This window comes from Acinonyx jubatus, chromosome E4, assembly GCF_027475565.1.
Source record: "Acinonyx jubatus isolate Ajub_Pintada_27869175 chromosome E4, VMU_Ajub_asm_v1.0, whole genome shotgun sequence".
NCBI classification, from domain to species: Eukaryota; Metazoa; Chordata; class Mammalia; order Carnivora; family Felidae; genus Acinonyx; species Acinonyx jubatus.
In genome coordinates, this window is record NC_069395.1 from 3147331 (window position 1) to 3171906 (window position 24576).

Sequence of the window (24576 nt, forward strand, 5' to 3'; positions counted from 1 at the left end):
TTGAGCAGCATTTATGACATTGCGATCTTAAACCTAACGTGGTCTTGTTTTGATTCGTACCGTGTAAACTCTAACGCGGTACTCTAACCGTACTTTTGTCTCAGATACAACTGTCAGACCAAGAGATTTCAGAAGTCTGAAAGGTGTCATTCGATCTCCCGGTAAAGTCTCATTTCAGCCTCGCTTTTGGACATCGCTTGTTTTTTTCAGAGAGCTTCCGAAAAATGCTCCTGTGCCCCTCAAAGTGTGAAATGATGCAGGAAAGGAAGTACTGAGCTTCCCTTAAAAAACCGCACGTACTTGGGGCGCCTGGGTGGCTCAGTCGGTGGAGGGTCTGACTTCGGCTCAGGTCATGATCTCACGGTTTGTGAGTTCGAGCCCCACGTCAGGCTCTGTGCTGACAGCTCGGAGCCTGGAGCCTGCTGCGAATTCTGTGTCTCCCTCTCCCTCTGCCCCTCCCTGCTCACATTCTATCTCTCTCTCAAAAATAAAGATTAAAAAATTAAAAACAAAAAACAAACAAACAAAAAAACCCGTGGGTAGCGATTGCTGAAAGCTAGCAATCGAAAGTGTCGGTGATGATGGGTGATGGAAGGTTGACCAGACCTCATTTCGGTTTTCTTCCTTGGTTTAAATTCTTGAGAAGAGAAACATTGGATTCTCATAAAAATAACCCGTGTGTGAGGCCTGTCACCCCTCTGTTCTTGCTCAGCCCTGGTGGCAGAGCGCGTCTCCCGGGAACCGGAGCGAACCGAAGCACCGTAAGAAAGGTCCGTGCGGGCCCTACGGCACCCACGCTGGGAAAAGTGGGGCAGGAGGAAGCCAGTGAAAGACAGAGAAGGCATCTCGCCGGGGGAGGTGTGTCAGCCACTTCCCGTAAGATGCACTCAGGGGAGCGAGTCTGCAGGAACGAGTTGGGGACGAGCCTGGGTCGGCCTGCCGTCCTTTCTGCGCCTCGAGAGAATCCGCGTGAGGCAAAAAATCCCAAATACGTGTCCGTGTGGCAAAGCTGCTTCCACACCTTCATTCCATCCGGCGCCAGGGTTCTCGTTAGTAAAAAGCTGGTAAATGTCCTGAGTTTGGGAAAAACTTTGGCCGCAGCTCTACCCTCATTCAGCACTGGAGAAGCCCGTCCAGGTGACGACAGGGACACTTTGCGTTCGAGTGTCAGGTCTCCTTGTGTGTCAGAAGGAAGACACACATTTTCCCACCATCTTTTAGGGACAAGGCAACCTGACAGAAGCAGCCAACAAAATACCAAAGAGAGAAAATGCTTCGGCCATCGAGGGGGTAATTGCTCCCGACCCACAGATGTTGGCTGGTTTACCAGGGAAAACAGTGGACGGGGGGGTGGCAGTTGTTTGAGCTGAAGAAGCTGGTCGGCCACAGCCGTCCCTCTGACCGTGTCTGCTCCCCACATCCCCTTTCCACTGTTTGTCACTCAGGCTCCGTGCGTGACCCAGACATCACCCCTGTGGCTCTCAGAGTTCAGCTGTCCCTCTGGCCTCTGCCTGTCTTGGCCTCTGGTTCTCTTACCCGCCTCCTTGGTCAGCTCCTCTGTCCTCTCGGCCATAGATGAAAGTAAGTAAGACGTTGGCCGAGGAGAAAGGGGATTTGTCCGTAATGCCTTTCACCTTGACATCCACCTTGGTCGTCATTACTCTGGAAAGCCTCTCCTGAGCCCAACAGCCCGCAGGCCTCTCCTCTGGCTTGTTCGTCCCACTTGTATTTGCAGGTTCGGGTGTCTGTGTATGCCCCCAAATGGAGGCTCCACGAAGGCACGGACCGTGTCCTCAACACCGTGGTGTTCCTCGTGCCTGGGGTATATTCGGTGCTCGATAGACGCTCACTGAAGGAAGAGCTCAGTGAACGGGAACCTCACCTTCTCTCGTCCCTCGTAAACCTGCTTCCTCTTCCCCATTTTCGTTTTTCCATAGCTCTGACCATGCCTTCCACCCCACTGTTGTCACCCTGGAGCGGTCGCGCACGTCCCCGCGTCACGCCCAGCCTGCCCGCCACTGGCCGCGTGGGAGCGTGTTGCACATGGATGGCTGCCTCTGGTATCACAGTCGGTGAGAAATGCCTGTATGTTTTTCTTCCAGCTTTACGTTTATTTCATTGAAGGGAAGGTTAGGACTCTGTGGGTCTTGAGTCGGTATGACTGGAAGATGGAGTTTCCCCGGGGGAATCGTTTCTTGCCTGTTGCTGGCGTTGAAAGGCAGGCAGCTTTGGTCAGAGCCGTCAGCATTGAGTCACGGCCTTCCGAAGAAGGGAGGTTTGAGAAGAGGTCCGTCTCTCTTCAGTTTGGGGGCTGTGTTTCCAGTCGGTCATATTTAACGTCGGGAAGTCGTGCCACTTCCCGCACATCCTGACGCTGTAGTTGGTGCGAAGCCCCAGTTCAGGAGGGGGCTGGAAAAGCTCGTTTTTGCTCTCTGCTCGTTTCCTGTCCCTTAATTCTGGCGTGTCCTCCCCGACAGGTGTAGGTGCCCGGAGCCAGGCGGGCCCCACACTGTCCCACGTTCACCTGCCTGATGCCTCGCGAAACCATGCTCTCTGCCACGGCTTCTATTTTTGCCAGTCTTTCTTTACCCTTCTCACACTCGTGTCTAGCCTGGTCCGGAGGGGCGCCTGGGCGGCTCAGTGTCTGACTTCGGCTCAGGTCACGATCTCACTCTTCCTGAGTGTGAGCCCCGCGTTGGGCTGTGCGCTGACCATGCAGAGCCTGCTTCGGATTCTCTGTCTCCCTCTCTCTCTGCTCCTCCCCTGCTCTGTCTCTCTGTCTCTCAAAAATCAATAAACATTTACAAAAAGAATTTAAAAATTAAAAAAAAAACTGCTCTGGGACTCAGCGTCTTTATCACGAAGCAGTTACCCTCGATGCATGTCATTTTCACTTGAAAAATGAAAGGCGTGGATTGGCTGGATGCTGAAGTCCCCCCCCTAGCTCTTTCTGTCAGTGTGAGTAAGTCTGGAGCCGCCCTCAGGGTGGGAACTCCCTGGGGCTGCACACCGTATCTTCACAAGTGATTTCAGAAACCCTCGTGGAGAACAACACTGTTGGGAAAAGAAACTGGATAGTGGAAGGAGAAGCAAGCAGGGGAGGAACCGTTTACCTAAAAAAAGAGATGCTGCTTGTCGAGCTTTATTTGTAAAGACGCCTTACAAAGTCGAAATTCTTCTTGTTGCAAATCGATTCATTTTATCTTCTTTTAGATGCAAGGGTTCTTTCTAGGCCTCTTGAGATTTTCCCCCTGGGCCACATGTGCATTTCAGACCTGCAGAAGAAGGCTGGTGAGGTTCAAGAGCATAATTAGGATTGTCCCAGCAAGGCTTGAGGGGGGAGGGAGGGGCGTGTGTGTTTGGAGACAACTGCCGGTCAGGAGAGTGCCTGTCCTAAGTTAGGCCTTCCTCCTTCTGATGCAAAGGAGTACTGGGGGGGGGGGGGGGGGATTTTAGTGTCGTAGGGGAGTCCAGAGGACAGGGCTGCGGGAGAGGTCGACAGGACCTCGGAGGCCCACTTCGCCTGGTCCTGCACTAGGGAGCATTCCTGGATTGTGCAAGGTTGCCTCTTTGGAAGGTGGTCCTGACCCTCCTCCTTTAGGCCCGGTCGACCGCAGCTGAAACAAGCAATGTGTCCCCAGTCTCCAGCTCTAAATGACAGAGCAGATGAGAGAACTGGGGCCTTTCTTAGGACTGCTCCTCCCCTCCCGCTCTCCAGGCCAAGGTCTGGGGGTGGGGCGGAGTGACGGGCATGTCTGGCGTGTCCCCCCAGTTCCTCGTCCGTCCGTAGGGAAGGCCTGCTGGGACGGGCATGTGGACACGGCAGGAGGCGTCTGCGGAGTGGTGGGCGCTCCCACTGCTGTCTCCTGCTGGAAGCCCTTCTGTATGCAGAGGACCTCGACTCCTCAGAGGCACCCAGTGGCGATTCACTCGCAAGCAGCTTGACCGCACAGAGTCATGAAGGCAAGGGAGGCGTGTTTGGGGCAGAACAGGAGGCCGTGTTGGTCCTTAGGTGCCTGTGGGGCCTCTGCTTTTCCTCGAACGCCCCATTTCTTTGGTCTGGTCATGCATGTGTCTGCTGGGGTGGGGTGGCTGGTGCCTCAAGAGGAAGGGACGTACCTTCTGGGCTCTGTGACCTCATGGGGTCCTTGCTACGGGCAGACCCACCGGGGAAACCCTCCCCACCTCCTCTGCAGAATACCTGTTGCCATCCCCAGGCTCCCGGGCCACCTCCTCTGGCCTCTGCAGACGGGCCTCCTCGAGATGCTTCTAGAGAATCAGCCAGCAGCTTGTTGCATCATGTTCTCGGGTTAGCAGAACTCAGACAAAACCCACACTCCCTTCTCTGCAGAGGCACGGGAGACAGACGTTGCTTCCTGTGCTTCAGCGGGCTTGGCTGTTGGAGAAGGGATGGAAGTTTTCCTCCGTCCCGTGTTGTATTAGGAAAACAACACACGTGCACTGTGCACATTTCAGAAGAGTCATAAAACTGAAACAGACCACAAGTCGCCTGTTTCTGTCTTTATTCAGAGAAAGCCTTGCGAACTTTTAGAGCTTTCCCCTTCCCATAGTTTTATCTGCACGTGTATAAAAACTTAAGCCGCACAGCTATTTTAAATAATAAAGATTTTTTCCTATGTTTGTTTATTTGAGAGAGAGAGAGAGAGGAAGCGGGGCAGAGGCAGAGAGAGGGGGACAGAGGGTCCGAAGCGGGCTCTGCGCTGACAGCAACAGAGCCCGGTGCAGGGCTTGAACTCACAAACCCCGAGATCATGACCTGAGCCAAGATCGGATGCTTAACCGGCTGAGCCACCCAGGCGCCCCGATTTTCAATATATTTTTAATGATGAACTAAAAAATAAAAGCTATGGAGTGCCGGAGACCAGCTCCAGCAACCAGGGGTTCCTGAAGGAAGAACGGCGTCGGTGAAAATAAAACAAAACTAAAATAAAAAACTAGAAAATAAAAAACTAAAATAAAAAACCAAAATAAAAACAAAAAATAAAAATGGACGCAGACAACAGCAGTGTGTTGAACTGGCCGGTTTATTGTAGCAAACGTGGCATTTTATTTGCTAGTGATTTCCTCGTAGCATACGTCATCTATGTTTTTCTAACATTACCTAATTTTGAAAATGGTCCTATGCGTAAACAACCTTTAAGAAATAACATGGTGATTTTCCCCTAACTTTCCTGTATACCCTTTGATTATTGATTAATTTCTTACATTATCCCATTATGCATCTGCGTTTATCTATAATCCAGAAAGCATTTGCTTTGCTGTTCTCGTGAGAGGCCCTCCGTTTCTCAACACCTCAAGGGGAACAGTGACAGGGACATGACCTCCTAACCACATGAGGCCAGAAGAACAATGTGTCTGCCTCGTCCGAGGTGCCAGGAAGGGGCCGAAAGGGCCTTAGAAACCCATGCCCCATACATTCTCAGAGAGACAATGCACCTAGGAACCAATGAACCATTCTGTAGCTTAAGCGACTAGGTTCAGTCATCATCTGGAATGCCTCCGGGGGCCGGGTGGGCCTAGGGGCTGAAGTCACCTGTGCCCAGAGACACACTCCTTAGTTGCCGGAGTGGGGCCTTCAAATCCATATGTCTCTCCTTTACAGGCCCTCTTTGCTGGCAAATGCATGAGGCTATCCTTCCCGTAAGTAGAGGAGTCTCCATACGGGATGGCGAGGGCTAAATGTAAGGCCGCACAATTTCTCGCGGAACCTTATTTTCTTCCCTAATGGTTCTTTTCCCAGGGGGCCTGCCGAGAGCAATTCCCCGACAGACAATACCCCGGGTAGTTTTAAGGCCAAATTACCTAGAAGCGGGAGTACAAGAAGCTTCACTGTCGGCGGGCCGCCCTGCAGTCACCAATCCGTCCACAGCCCGGGCCCTGCCACTCAGGCTGGGATAGCTCGGCTTCCAGCAACGGAGGAGGAACAAAGTGTCTGTAATAGCTGACAACCGAGCAAATCTTTTGAGCAACTTTCCCCTCGCCCGATTCTTGGAGAATAGCAGGTGGGATTCACGGAGGAGAGCTTGGGTAGGCCGAGCGTCACCACGCGCCCCGCTGTCACCACGGCCATGTCTTCTGGGCCTGGCGCTGCTCGGCGCGTGGCAGGGTCAGCGGTGCCTAAACGTTGGTCGCAGGACAGAAGGCGGACCGCAAGGAAGCAGGCGGCACCCTGTGTCGGGCCGGGGGGTTGAGCGAGGCTGTGCACAGGGGGAGTAACCCCAAGCCTGTAAATTAGCCCAGAGCATCACTGCTAACAACAGAATGGAAACCACATATGTGGTTGAAAAGTGCCGGGTAGTCATGTTAAAAGAGGTGGAAAGAGCCAGGTTCAATTGCCTGCAATATATTCAGCCCTACATACCCCAAATACGGACATTTTAGCACGCCATCAGTATTTTAAAAATTATTAATGCGCCATCTTGCCTTCTGCATGTTGAAGCTTTTGAAATCTGGCGAGCCTTTCACACTCAGGGCTGTGTAGCCTCGAGGAGGTTCGCGTGCATCCCCACGTCCTGGTTTCCTCCTCTGTGAATCTGGGCAATGAGGGCACGTACCTGATCAGGCTGTTGTGAGAGGCAAAAGAGAATGATAAATGTCAAGAGCCTCTCATGGTCCTGGGCAAGAAACTGCTCAGCAGACACTAGCGGTGACCCAGCTACATTCTCACTTCCTCAAGCTTGTTTCCCTGGCTGGTGTGAACTTTGGTTGACATGTCGTCTCCTGCAATGGGTGTTGGCTGTGGGTAAAAGAGAAACCGACCAAAGGGTCAGGGCCAGAGTTCTGCTAGAGTAGTCGCGGTGCAAGCCCCGTTTTGTTTCAATAAACCCCATTTTTATGCTCCCCCTCCCCCGGGGCAGAGCTTGGAGCCCCTGGAACATCACAGGTGCGTTTCCATCTGGGCAGAGGGTGGGAGCAGAATGGAGGCATGAGGGAAGAGACGGACTAAACAAGGGTTCGAGTTTTACAAGAGGCTGGACATTTGGAGGAGACCAAGAGAGACTCTGTGCAGTGACTCGTAAACTGTTTTTCTTTCTACGTCTGCCCCTCCCCCCCCCCTGCTTGGGCAATTTCATATCTTAATTTAATCACTAGCCCCTTACTTGTAGCAAGAATAATTTTCCTGTGTGGTCTCAAACTATTATGGGGCTCCACGGAGCAGGCTGAGGCCACCTCCCAGATGCAGCCCCCTCTACCCAGGGCACTCACGGCGGCTCAGCAGGGCAGGGGACTGGAGAGGGCTGGGACAGAGAGCATGCCCATTGTCATCACCAGCTGCTGCGTGCAGGGAGGGGAGGGGGACAAGGCTGGCGGCCCAGGAAGGCTGCCTTTGCTCACATGGTCAGGGAGGTCTGGGAAGACCCCTTGAGAAAGTGACCTTTGAGCTGAGATCTGAGTAGAAATTACTAGGCATCAGAAGCGGATGGGGGCAAGAGAGGGCCTAGAGCTCTCTAAGCAGAGGGAACTCTGTGCAAAGACTCTGGGCATGAAGAAGCATTGCACGTGGGAGAACTCAAGGCCTCCTGGCTAGGCTGAGGCGCAGAGCAAGCAAGGATAGGGTGGAAGGGGGTCAGCAGGGCGACCCAGGTCAGGCTTGGCATCACCCTGTAGGCCCCACCCACCTCTGTGGTCTCTCTCCTAAAAAACCTATTTCAGGAGACGCAGCGGAAGGTTAGGGTGGTGGCGGAGGTAGAAATGGAGAAGGGGACGCACTTGGAAGATGTTTCCAGCAGGGTGAACTACAAGAGGGAGTTGCCCTTTGGGTAGAAGGGGTGTGGGGAGGAGGTGTCAGGGTGCTGTCCAGGTTCTGACCTTCCAGAGAGGGGCTGCCCTCGCTGCCGTCTGCGCGGTGGCTCATCGCCAGTGTGAGCCCTGGGTGCCGTGCTGTGCAGCTGCACATCTTAATGTGGTCTCTTTCTGAACACAGAGGCATGTCTAGGGAGAGCATGAGTGAGAGCTGGAGGAGAGAGTGTATAGGCAGTGGGGGCCCTGAGAGGACGCCTGCGGAGAGGTGCACCTAGAAGGCCTGGGTGACGGGAGGAGGAGAGCAAGGACACGGATGGAGGAAAGAGGGACTAAGGACACTGAGGTGGAAGACTCTGGATATTGATCAGAGATTGGAGGAGAGAAGGGGCAGTGGGGGAGGGAGGAGGATGGGGGAGGGGAATCAGAGATGGGGGGGTCAGAGACTGGAGGGGGAAGGATGGGGGATGGGGGATCAGAGACTAGAGGGGAGAGGATGGGGGAGGGGGGATCAGAGACTGGAGGGGGGAGGATGGGGGTGGGGGGAGTCAGAGATGGGGGGATGGGGGGATCAAAGACTGGAGGGGGGAGGATGGGGCGGAGGGGGGTCAGAGATGAGGGATGGGGGATCAGAGACTGGAGGGGGAGAATGGGGGAAGGGGGGAATCAGAGATGGGAGGGGGAGGATGGAGGAGGGGGGATCAGAGACTGGAGGAGGGAGGATGGGGGAGGGGAATCAGAGACTGCAGGGGGGAGGATGGGGGAGGGGGAGGATAGAGGAGGGAGGATCAGAGACTGGAGGGGGGAGGATGGGGGCGGGGGGGGTCAGAGATGGGGGATGGGGAGATCAGAGACTGGAGGGGGAGGATGGGGGAGGGGGGAATCAGAGATGGGAGGGGGAAGATGGAGGAGGGGGGATCAGACACTGGAGGAGGGAGGATGGGGGAGGGCGGGGGATCAGAGATCGCGGAGTCAGGGAAGGGGTGGGGGGGGGGGCCGGGGGGCAGGGTTAGGGGGGAAGGGCAGGGGAGATGCGAGAGGAGGGGCAATCGGAGGTGGGCGGGACGCGGGGCGGGCCTCGGGGCCGGCAGGAAAGTCCGGAGTCGGAGCCCGGCGCCCACAGGCGGCCGTGGCCTCTCGCTGCCCTGGGGGCTTCCCCCGGGTCCGTGGAAGCCCTGGGGGCGCGCGGGGCGGCGCGCGCGCGGGGCGCCGGAGACCGCGGGTCCCGGGGCCCCGCGCGCGGGGGGAGGCCGCCCTTCCGCCGCCCGGGCGGGTGGCTGTTGTTGGCTTGCTGGCTCTGGCTGCCCGCGCGCTGCCCCGGCCGCTCCCCTGGCGCCGGCGAGCTGCGATGCCTGCAGATGTCGGCCTTCGCCAACCGCAGCTGGGCGCGCTCCGACGGCCTGGGGCTGGTCGGGGGGCTGCGCGCCTACGGCTGGGGCGGCGCCTCGGACGCCGTGCGCTTCCTCAAGCCCTGGGCCCGGGGCTCGTGGGGCCAGCGGCAGTGGGACGACCTGCAGCGCCTGTTCCGCGTGTACCGCAGGAGCTTCACCCGCGACGTGCAGGAGTTCGTCAAAATGCTGCGCTTGGACTGTGAGCTGGACGACGGCCCCCCGGGGCCGGACCCCCATCCCCCTCCCTCCCCCACGGGGCCGCCGTCGCCCCCTCCTCCCTCCCCCCGGGGCCCGGCGTCCCCCTTACCCCCTACCCCCGGGGCCCGGCGTCCCCCCTACCCCTTATCCCCGGGGCCCGGCGTGCCCCCCTCCCCCCTCCCCCCGGGGCCCGGCGTTCCCCCCTCCCCCCCATCCCCGGGGCCCGGCGTGCCCCCTCCCTCCTCCCCCCTCCCCCCGAGGCCCGGCGTCCCCCTTACCCCCCCCCCCCCCGGGCACGGCGTGCCCCCCGTACCCCCTACCCCGGGCCCGGCGTCCCCCCCTACCCCCGGGGCTCCCCGCTTGCGCCTCCCGGTCCGGGTTCCCGGGATCCTGCGCGCTCCCTGCCTCTGACCCTCACAGGGCGCGCGCTGCCCCAGACTCCGGGTCCCCGGAGAGACCCCGCACGCCTCCCCCGCTTCCCTCTAACCCTTTCGGCCCTCCTTCTCCGCGTCTTCCCAGATCCCTTTGAGATCCAAGTGTCCGCTGGCTGTGAGGTTCTCCCCGGGAACACCTCACAAAGCTTCTTCCACGCGGCCTTCCAAGGACAGGAGATCCTCCGTTTCCAAGGCACTTCTTGGGTGCCCGCCTCAAGTGCGCCCGTCTGGGCAGACAGGGCCTCCAGGAAGCTCAACGAGGACCAGGGGACCAGGAAAACGCTACAGTTGCTTCTCAATGACACCTGCCCCCTGTTTGTCAGGGACATCCTCGAGGCAGGGAAGTCGGAGCTGGAGAAGCAAGGTGAGCCCGCCCCCTCTCCCCCCTGCCCTCCTCTCCAGGGCTCCACCTGGGTCTTCCTTCCCGGAGCTCACAGCCCTTAGATCATCCTCGGGGTGGGGGTGGGAGTGGGGAGGCTCAGGAAGGCGGGGAGAAGGTGTGAGGGTATTTATTCATTCCACAGACCTTCTCTGAGCGCCCTTTAGGTTCCGCGATCCAAATTAAATACACACTGAGGGTCAAACAGGCAATCTACCTGAGGGGAGGGGGAGAAGGCAGGTGAACAATTAAGGCAGTGGGACCCGTGTGACAGCTGAATGCAGGGCCCTCATGGGAGCCTGAGATGAGGGAGGGAGTCGGGTCCAGCGGCTTTCCTGGAGAAGCCAACACAAATGGATAGGTCATGACCGACTTCACCTCCAGAGGTGGAAACGTGGGATGCGGAGTTCCTGCCTTGAGACCCCCCCCACTCCCGTTTCCTTGTTGGACACAGTGAAGCCCGAGGCCTGGCTGTCCATTGGCCCCAGTCCCAGTCCTGGCCGTCTGCTCCTTGTGTGCCATGTTTCCGGCTTCTACCCAAAGCCAGTGTGGGTGACGTGGATGCGGGGTGAGCAGGAGCAGCCGGGCACCCGGCGCAGCGACGTCCTGCCCCACGCTGACGAGACGTGGTATCTTCGGGTGACCCTGGACGTGGCGGCCGGGGAGGCGGCCGGCCTGTCTTGCCGAGTGAGGCACAGCAGTCTAGGAGGCCGGGACATGGTCCTCCACTGGGGTGAGAAAGGGCTGGTGCCCCACAGGGCACGGAGAAGAGGGTCCTCAGGCATAGAGGGAGGCACTGGCGGGGGGTGGGTTTGGACACACACAAGGATAGAGGAGTTTCCAAGATGAGCCCCCGCCCACCAGGAGGGTCGGAAGGAGGGGATTCCAGATATAGGAAGGAGGGGAACAAAGTCGGAACTCAAAAAGGATTGAGACCAATGTTCCACATACAGGAAGAAAGAGAGACCAAAGACCGGAAGGTCCAGAAGTAGGTGGTAAATAAAGAGTCTCAGAGGAGTCATCCCCAGGAGACCACTGCGGGGTGGGGGGTGGGGGGGGCACAAGGGAGCGGCAGGTCCTGAAAGCTTCCTGACTGTGCACAGCGTGGTGTCCGCTTGTCCCCGGCTCCTTTGAAACGGGTGCCCTTCTTGTAATTTCATAGTTGAAGACGTGGAGACTGAGCTGGGTCAGGTTCACTGTCTCATGGTGGGAGGTGGAAGACCGGATCTAGACTGAGGTCCCAGCTACAGAGCGGTCGCCCTTCCCCTGTGTGCCGTCCCGCCGTGCGCTGGAGTGAAGGGGTCGGGGCGCCCAGTCCCTGAGATGACATGGGGTCTCCAGACTGCAGAGGAAGGGACATGGGCGCCCGTGTGGGCCACCTGGCACCTTCACACGGGCTTAGACCGCGGGCCTTGGGATAGAGAGGGGTCCTGTGCTGAGAGCCTGTGTTCCCCACGCAGGGTCCCCCACGGGGCTGATCGCCGTGGCCGTGCTGGTGTCCCTTATGATCACTGGGTGCGTTGGATACTTAACCCTCAAGAGGCGCTGGTAGGTCTCCCCTTCCCGACCCCTCCTTCCCTCAGCCTCTGCCCGTTTCTTCTCTCCTCCAGCCCCTCTCCCCTTTTCCTTAATGCGCTCTCCCTTCCTATGCTCTCGCAGCTCCTATCAAAACATCCTGTGACTGTGCCTACAGCACCTGTTGGCCTGGGACTCAGGACCCCAAGTTCCCAGGACGGCAGGTCAGCCGCTGAGGGTGAAAGAGAGGTGCCCTGAAGAAGCAGGCGGTTGTCACAAGGCTGCTCTCATCACATCCTTTCGACATTTCATCTAAGAAGATTTAAGTTCTTTTCCACTGTCCTGCAAGTTTCTAAGCCCAAGTGGTTCTACAAAAACAGAAGTGTGGACTTCCAGGCACAAGCGGTTGCGGGCCGGGGCGGGAGGGAGTGGGTGCTCGTTGGTTGTTTGCACGGTGGGATCGGGAGTGAATCAGGAAGTGCTTGGTCCAGCTTCTTGTTGTCAAGAATAAAGGAAGACGGACCAGAACACGAATGAAGGAATGAAGGAATGAGTGAAGACCCTGGGCTTGGCTATAGCCCACACTTTTCAAGAAAAGGGCACCTTTCTTGAAAGGGGATTTTTGTGTGAGCCTACCTGATGTTCAAATGTGCGCTCAAACTGTTGCAAGATATTCGGGACACCCCAGACACGTCTTTGCTGGTTGCTGGCAATGTGGGGGGCTCCTCGTTTGTGTCTCTTTTGGAAAGAAGTTTGTCCTGAATGTCGTATGGGTAGTTTTAGGGCGTGGTCTCGTATGTGAATTTGGATTTATAAAGGGGGATGTTTTCTCTTTAAAAGAAAGCTGATGGGAAAAGCAGAAGTTTGCCAAGCTTTTATTTGCCGCAACTGGCTTATAAAGGAGAAATCGTAGTGGATGTGTGTTGCGTAGATAAAAAGTTACTCTGGGTAGGGATATTTGTCTCAAGGGGCCAGTTGCTTTTTTCACATTGGAAGAGGGTCACGAGGGTGTCTCCCCAAATAGCCTCTTCTGCTTACGGCCATTAGATGAGACGGTGCTCAGGAAGGGGTGAACCCACTGCGCAGGTGTGAGCTGCACTGATCACCGCCCAGCTGGCTGCTCTGTTCCTGGTCTGACCCTTGAGCGTCCAGAGGAAGTGGGACAACACGGTTGCTGGAGAGTCTTTGCCTGAGAAAATGAAGATTTGGCGTCTTGTGTGCTGAACTCTCTGGTTGAGCCAGGATGTGGGTTTAGCTCTTGCTCCTGAAGCCGTGGTTCCCAGACCGGCGGCCTCGGCACCACTGGGAACTTGCACGTTATTCTAGACCTCACCCCAGACCTACAGAATGAGAAATGGGGGTGCTCTCCCAACCCTGGAAGCTGTGTTTTAACAAGCCCTCAGATGATTCTGATGTTCAGCAAAGGTTAGAGAGCCGCTGTGCTCAGGCTTTGGGTGAAGCTGGCTAACGCTTTGGGTAACGCTGTGGGTAACATTTCTCAGAAATGCCAAGTGAAAATATCGGCCTGGGGTTAGTCAGGGAGGGCTTCCTGGAAGGGGAGTTTGGCGCAGGACTTGTAGAGGCAATGAGGTGAACCAGCAGATGCCCTGGGTCGGGAGACCAGGGTTCTAGCCTCAGACTCAGTTTCCTCCTGTGTCAGATGGAACCAGGAGGCAGAACCTCAGTCGGGCCCCGAATGTGCCAGGGCCTTGGTCTTGGACCGCCAGCCTCCAGCCCGTGAGAGATACATTTCTGCTGTTTCTAAGCCACCCCTTCTGTGGCCTTTTGTTACAACAGCTCGAGTGAGTGGAGACAGATTATGCCACAGGGTAAGGAGCAAATGTGTGCAAATGTGCGGTGGTATTATGGTGCCTTCAAACCTTGGCCGTGTTACTACTGCCTTTGGTGTGACAGTGGCCTCAGGCCATTTGGTTCAGCTTAACTTTCAGCCATGTTAGGCCGCCAACGCCTCGCACTGGCCTTCCTCCTTCTTGGGGCCTGCGTGTTCAAGCCCCTTCTGAAATCAAGCCCCTCTGAAATGCTTCAGTGTGAATTTACGGTAACCCTGGTTTGTTTTTAAGCGACCGATTTATTATTGTGGAAATAAAGGCCTGTCTTTGAGAAAATCTGTCCTGCTTTCCAATCCTCAGTTTATTTATTATGGTTATTTTTATTTTTTTAATGTTTATTTATTTTTGAGAGAGAGACAGAGCGCGAGCGGGGGAGGAAGAGAGAGAGAGGGAGACGCCGAATCCGAAGCGGGCTCCAGGCTCCGAGCTGTTGGCACAGAGCCTGATGCGCAGCTCGAACTCATGAGCCGTGAGATCATGACCTGAGCTGAAGTCAGACACTTAACCCACTGAGCCACCAGGCGCCCCTCCGATCCTCAGTTTAAAACATCTCCAGAAACGCGGAAGGATTCATTCTCCCACGGGGTTGATGTTCTCTCTGTGAATATTGTGCTCCTGGCTGAGTGCGGTGCTGTTCGTCACTTTCTTGTCGCTGGGCTCCAGAACCATCCTTCGTCTGTGCTGGGGGATGATGGGTGGAATCCCTCCGATCACTTCTTTGAAGTGAGCAGCAGAGTTTTCAGTAGAGGGCCCTGGAGAGACGCTGCTGGAGGAAGGGACCCTCTGCAGGTTCGAGCTACTGTGTGGCCTGGTGTGTCTGCAGAACGGGCGCAAAGGCACCCCGCCTGCTGCTGCCCCAGCCGCCTGCCCAGAGCTCACGGGCACTGGGGGACCTCGCAGCCTCAGCCTGGGATGACCTTCCCATACCCTCTTGATGTGGACACTCCCAGGTGCCACTGGGACTCCCTGCGCCTCCTGGTGTCCCCATACCCACCGCAGACACTTGTATGTGCTTAGTTCCCCTGCTGCCTGGAGGTCCCCACTGAGCCGCACTGTCGCCAAGCCCCGGGCCGAGGTCTGGAGAGCTGCTTCCAACTTGTCCAGTGACTGCAGGCCAGCTCTGGCCCGAAGAAGCCAGCCAACTTCTCTGCCACCCACGGGGCTGAACTGCACCTTCTCCGATGAGGTCTGCACTCCAGCCTCTGCGGAGGAGGCTCACCTCTCCAGGTGTATTCTTCTTCTTTGGATATTCTCCCCGGCCCTGGGGTCCTGTGTAGAGTTTCCTTTTATCTTATAGTTATTTTCTTATAGTTTATTAATTCGACTGGACTCCCGTTTGGCTCACTGATTGGTTTCTATTTCCTCATTGGACTCAGGTGGACGCACGTGGGTGTATCTGCGACCGGAGAGAGGAATCGGCCAGCTCTCCGAGGCTGTCACTCGAATTCACTCTTGCTCTTGGGTCTACGGCACAGCGACGAGCCACTTGGCGTTAACTTTTCGTCCTGGAGCTTCGATCTGATGTTCTGTGCCAGGCCATCCTCTGTGCCAGGCTTCAAGGTGTGCTGTTAATAAGCCAGGACAGGTGTAAACGGGGACCAACTTTCTGGCCATTTACTGCCTCCTGTGTGTGCTGTGCCCAGTTGTAGCCCTGACTCCCCTCCTCGGTGCCTCCTCTTGGCGTGGCCTCTGTTCCAAGGCCACCGCACCTTCCCACACCAGCGCGCACTCCCCAGGCTCTCTCGTCACTTTGGTCCTGTGGCTGCTGAGCTCACTATCGTGTGCACTATCGTGGCTCAGCTTGGCTCCTGCTGTGCGATACAGCCCGGGAGAGGCTGTACCCTCAACTTCTTTTTCTGAACTCGCGCTGGGTTTTTGCACGGTTTGCATTCTCTTGCTGATTTTATTGAACCATCCCTATAGGGATTCTTCCACATTTTTACCCCCCACCCCCCCAGCTTTTCACCCTGCATATTACCACCTTTCCTATCTTCTAGCGAAAGTCAGGATTATCCGGGAACGGTTCCTACATCTTTCCTCCTTCCTGGCTCGCAGGGTGAGTGATTTTCCACTCAACCCCGTCTGCAGAGAAATGTCTGTCTTTGCTAAGCCGGACCCTCGCATCGGGGCTTTCCTGGCACAGCCTCCGGGCTCCCGCCCAGTGTCCCGCCACCCACAGGCTCCCCACCTTTAGCACCCCAGTGTTCACACACAGCCTGTGAAGGTTAAAAACAGCAACAAAAAACCTGGCCTGTGGGCAAAAAATTCTCGCGTTGAAAAATCCTGCAGTTATGTGTCTGGATGCTGTCTGACACTTTAACATATGTCTCTATTCCTTTCCTTGAAATCTTCTCTTCCGTTCTCCTTATCCGTGTCAGATACCCACTCGTTTCCCTGAACGCAGAGGAAGAATGTGGCAGAGTAGAAAACAAATGCCTTCCGGGTCATGCTAGGTTATGTTTCCAAATGTTTAGTGATTGCAGACAGGATAGGATGTCAGTGCTTGAACAGAACATCCTGACAAAACAGGAAGATCTTCCCAAACTAGAACGGGATGTTCTCCCTGGTGGGGAGGGGGGCTCTCCCTGGTGGGGGGGGGGGGCCCTAACTGCAGAAAGCACCTGTCCCAGGGAGGCGGCAGGGTCCCCGAGACAAGGACTAGGTGGCAGTACGGGGCAGCAGAGTGGGGGAAACTGACAAACGTCTCACGCTCCTGATTGTGGTGCAGAAGGAGCAGAGAGGACACTGGATCCGAGAGGCTGAACAGGAAGTGAGGTGACTATCTGAGCAGTGATCTGTGCGGTTCTGTGAACGAGTACCAGGGGCTGTTGTGTTAGAGTCAGGACTCCAGGGATGGGGTGGGCGGGAAGACACCAGGGACAACTAAGGTTACGTCTCCCCCACCACAGACTGGGACGATGCTCGGACTGAGAAGTTACAGGTTAACCAGTAGAAACCAAAGGAAGTGGTATTTCCTGCACACTGAGCTTGCAGTCGAAGATTTATGCCTGCTACCTGTGGGTGGCCAAGAATTGTCTGCATCCTGGATAAATTATTACGCCTGGCACTGGAGCCAAGGCATTTTGAGACACTCTCTGTGATGGTATTGGAACATTCGTCTGAAGTCTGGAGATGGACACAGGATTTAATACTGAATCCTGAAGTGCCCCCGGGTTACGATGAGCTCCCTGTGAAATTCGGCCACGGAGGGATGTGTAGCCTGTAAGTGGCCACACGGCAATTGGCTGATAGAAGAAACCAAGGGTAAGAGCCTTGTGAGAACTTCCTGAGAAGATCGTTTCTGTTAGTTCCAGAAAAATAGCTCGAAACGGGAGAAAGCGGAAAATCACACGCATGGCCTGTATCTTGGATTTTAAATTTCAACAACACTAACCACAGCTACCATAGCAACGAGAGCCCAACATCTTCCTGGGGCTCGGAAATGTAAATCTGACTCCCAGGGAACACTTTTTGAAAGGCGTGAAGTCACACGTTCTGTGCTGCACTTTAGACTTTTAATGTCCTCGCTCGGGCGAAGGAGAGACAGGAAGCGTAGCTGGTGTCTCGAAGGGTTCTCGCCGTGTGATCAAAGGGCGCCGACAGGGAGAATGTGCCTGTGCTCCGAGGTCTGGGCCAGGCCAGGGGAGCGAGCACACAGAACCAAGAGGGTTGAGATGTTCTGATGGCTTTGCAGCCTTCGGAAAACCGAGCCAAAGTCCCCTTCTGTCGGGCCTCAGAGCCAGGTGCCATGGCAGAGTGACCCATGTGTCCCTTGCAGATGTGACAAGAAGAGCTAAGCTTCGCTCTTTCCACAGATGATATGACCACATACCTGGAAAGCTCAAGCGTCCATATTTGACAAAGCAAAGAAGGACTTGAACTGGAATGGGAATTTCGTCGTGCGGACAAGGTAAGTGTATGAAAATCAAAGCTAATCTCTCTATCAGCAAGAACCAGCTAGAAATGCAAATGAGAACAAATAGTGCACATTCCAAAAAGCGAGAGAAGTATATGATTCTTAGGAATGTAGTTCACAAGAATGGCACATGCTCCAAATAAGGAAAAGCAGAGGGTCCTCTGAAGGACAAGAGACGTGTTCTGAATTAATGGAGAGGTATACTCTATTCTTTGATATGATCAAATATCAACCCCCAAGGGGGTTCATGTGAATTAAATGAAATTCTTAGTATTAAAACCGCCAAAAATGTGGGGAAGAAATGGTGCGGGTACCGGATCTGCCATACTGAATATTAAAACTCAGAGACACTGTCACCAAAATACTGTGGTAATGGGCGGGGTGGGGGAGGGGACAGATGTTTAGGGGACAAAGTTGCATCAGGTGGAAAATAAGTCGTAGAGATTCTGATGCGCCGTGCAGTGAATACACACAGAGTCATCAAACTGGCTGAGAGACTAAGTTTCAATTACTCCAGACACTAGGGGTTCCTGGTGGCTTAGTCGGTTGAGCAGCAGACTTTGGCTCAGGTCGTGATCCCTCCGTTCCTGAGTTCGAGCCCTGCATGGGGCTCTGTGCTGACAGCTCAGAGCCTGGAGCCTGCTTCCAATTCTGTGTCTCCCTCTCTCTCTGCCCCTCTCCCGCTCGCACTCTGTCTCTCTCTGGCTCTGTCTCTCTCTCAAAAATAAATGAACGTTAAAAAAAAAAATACATTCCAACCACTAAAAAGCAATAATTATGTGACCTGATAGAGGCGCCAATTATTGCTACATGGCAATCATATTACAATATGTAAACGTTTCAAATTCACATGCATGCCTTAAATGTACACAATGTTATATGTCAAACGTATCTGAATCAAAATAAAATAAAAAATGAAAAGCTAATAAGAGACTACTCTGTTAATAACACTGACCAACAGTTGGATCGAGGAGTAAAACAGGAAGACGAGGAATAGCATGTGATCTCATGTCACTGCAGAAGAATGATCAGTGAGTGAGGGCTCGTCTCTCCATCTAGAAAAGAAGATAATATTGGAGCCCCACCTGACGGCATCAGTAAGTTCCAGACGTATTAAAGACTGAAGTTTGAAGGTTTTTTTTGTTTTTTTGTTTTACCAAAATAGGAATGTTATGCCCAGAATTCGTGATCCCCAAAGACCACTAGGGAGCCGAGTCCGATGCAAAAGCAAAGAGCCTTTATTCGAGCTAGCTCGAGCTCAATCCCCTACCTGCACCGACGCAGCAGTGAGATACCAGGGAAAGAGAGCGAGTTTCAAAAGGACAAAGGTTTTATTGGGGCCTGGGGGCAGTTGGTGAGGTAATGGCTATGGCCTCAGCCGATTGGCTGGGGAAGGGTCGAGTCTTGTTAGGCAGGTGAGGGGGGGGTTACTCAAGGGGAGGAGGTGTGGTCAAGGTGAAGGACACAGAACAAGATGGAGTCGGCCGGCGTAGGCCCGCCCTTTCATTCCCCCCTTGTCATGTAGTTTAGGGACCCAATCATGGGACCGGCTGCATTTATGGTGACAAGGGGAACAGAGTTTGGAGGTTTACGCAAAGTTCTGGGAACCAAGTGTCCCTGGGGTGGCTCTGGGACGTCTGATTAAGTATTGTCCCTGAGCTGGTGTCTATGATCTGCCAGGTGATGTTTTGGGGGGTGTGGGGACTCCCGGCAGCATGAGCAATGACAAGCAGAGTTAACAGAGTTACCAATATTAGGTAGGTCAAATGCGCTGTAGCTTGAGCTTGAGCAGGTTGTGTTGGTCCCGACTGATGGCCCATCGCGTGACAACGTCCTTCCGGATCGAGGAGGGGTCCGCTGGCTGAGCGTGGGTGTGATGGACCCAGGTCGCAATACCGTCTACCTTGAGAGCAGTGGGGGTTGTCAACACCACGATGTAGGGTCCCTTCCAGCGCGGCTCAAGAGTCTCGGTGGTGCCTCTTGACGTAGACCCAGTCTCCCGGCCTGTACTGATGAGGTGTCGGGATCAGGCCAGCCTCATAGATGGCACGGAGGCGCGGCCAAATGTCCTCGTGCGCCCTCTGGAGCCCGCTCAAGGAAAGAAAAAGTTCTTGATCTTTAAACTCAGCAATAAGTTCAGCTCGAAGGCTGGGAATAACAGGGGGTGGCCTGCCAAACATGATCTCGTAGGGAGTAAAACCCAGAGTGTAAGGAGTGTTGCTAACCCGGTAAAGGGCGTACAGTAGGAGAGTCACCCAGTCCCCGCCAGTCTCCATGGTTAATTTGGTAAGGGTCTCTTTTAGGGTTCTATTCATTCTTTCTACCTGTCCTGAGCTCTGGGGCCTATAAGCACAATGTAATTTCCAGTTTGCCCCCACCGCCTTGGCTACTGCCTGTGTTACCTGTGAGATAAAAGCTGGTCCATTGTCTGATCGTACCATAGCAGGAAAACCATACCTGGGTAAGATGTCTTCTAGTAGCTTCTTAGCCACCGTCTGAGCCGTTTCATGCTTGGTTGGGTATGCCTCCACCCAGCCAGAGAAGGTGTCTGTTAAATACTAAAAGATATTTAAAACCATACTTTCCTGGTTTGACTTCAGTGAAGTCGACTTCCCATTGGGCTCCCGGTCTGGTGCCTCTGAGCCTGGTTCCTTTTTTATTTGATGTGGCCCTCGCGTTGGTGAGTTGGCAGGTCTTGCAGGCAGATACAACTTGCTCTATTTTGGTGTCCTGTTGGTGAATCTTAATTCTGGCATGTCGGATTAAGTCTTTTAATTTTCGGGCCCCCATGTGAGTAGACCGATGCATGTGCTCTAATATTGAGACTCCGAGCTGGTCTGGCAACACGAGCTCCTTGTTATGTGTATACCACCATCCCTTTATCTCCTGGGCCATAGGGAGTTTCTTGATCCGCTGTAACTCCTCCTGGGAGTATTTGGGCTGGTCTGGTAAAACTGGGTCTCCCGGGTCTGGTAGTTGTATGGTCATGGTGGGGACTGGAGTAAGGGCTACTGCCTTGGCTGCCTGGTCAGCCTTTTGATTACCTCTAGCTACTGGGTTATCAGTTTTTGGTGCCCTTGGCAGTGGATAATGGCTAGCTTGGCAGGAAGCCATAAGGCTGTAAGCAGGTTAAGTATCTCCTGCTTATTTTTTATAGTCCGTCCTTCTGCCGTCAGTAACCCCCTCTCCTGATAAATTGCCCTATGAATATGAGCTGTGGCAAATGCATAACGGCTGTCTGTGTAGATGTTAAGCCGTTTTCCAGCTCCCAGCATCAGCGCCTTGGTGAGGGCTATGAGCTCTGCTCGCTGGGCTGACGTTCCAGAGGGTAGAGCCTCCGCCCATACAGTGTCCGTTTCGGTGACCACCGCTGCACCCACATACCTGTGTCCGTCTCGCACAAAGCTGCTGCCATCAGTGAACCAAGTAGCCTCAGCATCGGGGAGGGGCCGGTCGGTCAGGTCCGTCTGGAATCCATGTACTTGTTCCAGGATTCCCGCACAGTCATGTAATGGAGCACCTAGGTCAGGGTCGGGCAGCAGGGTTGCAGGATTGAGGGCTGCACTGGGGTGGAACCGCACCCGTGGAGGGTTGAGTAGGAGGCTCTGGTAATGAGTCATACGTGTATTGCTCGTCCATCTATCCGGAGGCTGTTTCAGGACCCCTTCAATGGCGTGTGGGGTCGTGATCCAGATCTCCTGTCCTAGGGTCAGTTTGTCTGCGTCCTTGACTAGGAGTGCTGTCGCCGCAATAATTCTTAGGCATGGCGGCCAGCCGGCAGCCACTGGGTCTAGTTTCTTAGGTAAGCCACTGGACGGTTCCAGGGGCCTAAGGCTTGAGTTAGAACCCCTTTTGCTATTCCCTTATGTTCGTCTACAAAGAGGTGGAAGGGCTTTGTAATGTCTGGTAGGCCCAGGGCTGGGGCACTTAGGAGGACCTTTTTTAACCGATTAAAGGCAGTTTCTTCTTTTTCAGCCCATTTAAATGTTTTCCCCTCTTTGATAGCTTCATATAGGGGCCTGGCGATCTCAGCAAACCCTGGAACCCAGAGGCGGCAGTAGCCGGCTGATCCTAGGAATTCCCTCACTTCTCTTCGGGAGGTGGGAGTAGGGATCTTTAGGACAGTTTCTTTTCTGGCTTCTGATAACCGCCGCTGTCTGCCCTCCAAGATATATCCCAGGTAACTTACCCTCTCCCTGCATATCTGAGCCTTCTTCACGGATGCCCGGTATCCTAAGGCCCCCAGGGTAGCCAGCAGGTCCTGGGTCCCTCGCTCACAGTCTTTGGCCATGTCCGCAGCAATCAGGATGTCATCTACATACTGTAGAAGGGTGAGGCCAGGGTGCTCCCTTCTGTACTCACCCAGGTCCTCGTGTAGTGCCTCGTCGAAGATGGTGGGTGAATTTTTGAATCCCTGAGGTAGCCGTGTCTAGGTGAGTTGCCCACTGTAGCCCTCCTCCGGATCATGCCACTCGAAGGCGAACAAGGGTTGGCTCTGGGGTGCCAGCGGCAGACTGAAGAAGGCGTCCTTTAAATCTAGTACAGTATACCAGACCCTGGAGGGCTCCAAGGAGCTCAAGAGAATATATGGGTTGGGAACAGTTGGGTGTATGTCTGCGACCCTCTTATTTACTTCCCGGAGGTCTTGTACCGGTCGGTAGTCATTTGTGTGAGGCTTTTTGACCGGCAGTAAGGGGGTGTTCCAGGCAGACTGGCAAGGAACTAGTACCCCTAGGCTTCGTAGTCTCCGGATGTGTGGCTGGATCCCCTTCCGGGCCTCCTGAGACATGGGGTATTGTTTGATCCTTACCGGACTCTCTCCTGGCTTGAGCTCTACCAGGACTGGGGTCCTGTGAGCGGCTAGTCCCATCCCCCCTGTCTCTGCCCAAACCGAGGGGAATTCTCGTAGCCATCTGTCTATATTATCCTCTCTCGGGAGCGCCTCCTGGTGGAGGAGGTATTCATCCTCCAGTTTCATGGTCAGGACCTGGATGGGGTGGCCCTTGCCATCGGTGACCTGAGGCCCCCCTTGTCTGAAAGTTATCTGAGCTCCAATCTTGGTCAGTAAGTCCCGTCCTAACAGTGGGTAGGGGCATTCTGGTATTACCATAAAGGAGTGGGATACCCGGCCCGTTCCCAAATCTACTGTTCTTCGGGTAGTCCATGAATACTGGCTCATACCAGTTGCCCCTTGTACCCAGGACTTCTTGCTGGCTAGTTTTCCTTGTGGGGTGCGGAGGACCGAATGTTGTGCTCCGGTGTCGACAAGGAAGTCAATAGGGGTCCCCTCCACTTTAAGAGTTACCCTGGGTTCGGGGAGAGGGTCTGAACCCTGACTCCCCTAATCACTTAGTTCATCCAGCTCTAGGACTTTTACTCGATCAGTCTTTCTTCCCTTCCCGCCAGCTCTTTTTGGACAATCTCGGGCCCAATGCCCTATCTCCTTGCAGTATGCGCACTGATCCTTCTGCAGCCTCTGCTTCCCCCCCTTGGTGCTTTTACCTTTTCTTGTGTCGTCTGCCAGCTGCCGGAGACGGCGGTCTCGTTCCTCGGGGAAGTCAGCAGTGGTAGCTAGTAGTATTCTGGCCAGGTCTCGAGTCTGCTTACTGCTGGCAGCCACCATGGCGCGAGCCTGCTTGTCCTCAGGAGGCTCCCGGTTATTATACACCTTTTCGGCTACCACCAGTAAGTCCTGCAGACTTTTTTCTCCTAGTCTATCTATTTTCTGTAATTTTTTCCTAATGTCTATGGCCGATTGGTTTACAAAGGCCATGAGAACAGCTGCCTTGCTTTCTGGAGCCTCTGGATCCATGGGGGTTTAGGTACGGAATGCCTCCATGATCCGTTCTAAAAAGGCAGCCAGAGATTCATCTTTTCCCTGTTGTACATTTCCTACCTTGGCCAAATTGGTTGGCTTTCTAGCAGCCATTCGGAGACCCCCCATTAGAGTCTGGCGGTAGACCCGGAGCCTCTCCTTACCTTCTGCCGTGTTGAAATCCCACTGGGGCCGAGTTAAGGGGAAGGAGGCATCTATCTGAGCCTGGTTGGTGGTGGGATTCCCGTCTGCGCCTGGAACTAGTTTTCGGGCCCCATTGAGGATTCTTTCTCTTTCTTCAGTCGTGAACAGGACCTACAAAAGCTGCTGGCAATCATCCCACGTGGGCTGATGGGTAAAAAGAACAGAGTCTAATAAATCAATAAGCCCTGCCGGTTTCTCGGAAAACTTAGGATTCTGAGCTTTCCAATTGTAGAGGTCACTAGTGGCGAAAGGCCAATAGTGATGGGGCTGATTCCCCTCCGCGTCTGGGGGTCCGGTGGCTCGCAGGGGCAGAATAGTGGAGTCGGCGGCGGAGGCAGATTGCCCCCTCTGAGCCCTTTGTCTGGTAAAGGGCGGGCTTCCCCCTGGAGCGTTTCCACCTCCCGCTCTGGGAACAGTGCCTGCCTCCCCCCGAGGGGGAGGATGGTGTTCTTCCGGCATCCTAGAGGGGTTATACAGGGGAGGAAAAATTAATTCTTCTTCAGTACCCCCCTGTAGGACAGGGTAGAGGGGTGCTGAAGGCTGGGTAAGACTTTTCCTCTTCTCTGTCTCCTGCAAAGCAAGAATGGGTTTTGGCTCCGGAGGGAGCGGGGTTAGGAAGGGCTTAAGCCAAGAGGGTGGGTCTTCTACAAGGTCCTGCCAAGTGATAATGTAAGGGAGCTGATCAAGATGGCCCGCCTTAGGCTGAGAGATGATACTCCTGACTCGGTGGATGGTAGGGAGGTCGAAGGTCCCCTCTGGTGGCCATCCGACATTGAAAGTTGGCCACTCGCTAGAACAAAAAAACTGCAACCGACCCTTTCGGACTTCCACACTGAGGTTGTTAGCTCTTCCCCTCACATCCTTAAAGTGATCAATCATAATACTTAGAGGAGTAGTCTGAGTCTGTCCCATAACGTCCATCTAGTAAGTCCACAGAACAAAACAGAGAAACACAAAAACAGACAAACAGAGGGCCCCTAGAAAGTCTTCCAACTCCATGGAAGCAAAACTGCAAGCTAGCTTAGACCTTTGAGGGGATTCCATGTCCCTCCAAAACCGATGAGGGGATTCCACGTCCCTCCAAAGACGACGGCCTCACGCCGACCAGCGGGA

The 24576-nt window shown here is 54.7% G+C and overlaps 1 protein-coding gene and 1 long non-coding RNA gene across 3 annotated transcripts; one reads left to right on the plus strand and one right to left on the minus strand.

The window, feature by feature from the left end:
* Positions 1 to 5027: 5027 nt before the first annotated feature.
* LOC106983557 (uncharacterized) lies at positions 5028 to 8151 on the minus strand. Of its 2 annotated transcripts, XR_001431534.3 has the most exons (3): positions 7831 to 8151; positions 6689 to 6757; positions 5028 to 6584 (listed from the first exon to the last, which is right to left on the minus strand). It is a non-coding gene; the product is annotated as an uncharacterized LOC106983557 (long non-coding RNA). The 2 variants fall into 2 exon arrangements; XR_008293004.1 differs by having other exon boundaries at positions 5028 to 6757.
* A 736-nt stretch (positions 8152 to 8887) lies between these two features.
* Positions 8888 to 12595, plus strand: CD1D (CD1d molecule). Its single transcript, XM_027052961.2, has 5 exons — positions 8888 to 9351; positions 9870 to 10148; positions 10618 to 10896; positions 11624 to 11711; positions 11823 to 12595. Exons 1-5 carry the CDS (start codon positions 9120 to 9122, stop codon positions 11842 to 11844), a joined length of 900 nt encoding a protein of 299 aa, XP_026908762.2. The 5' UTR covers positions 8888 to 9119; the 3' UTR covers positions 11845 to 12595.
* Positions 12596 to 24576: the final 11981 nt, after the last annotated feature.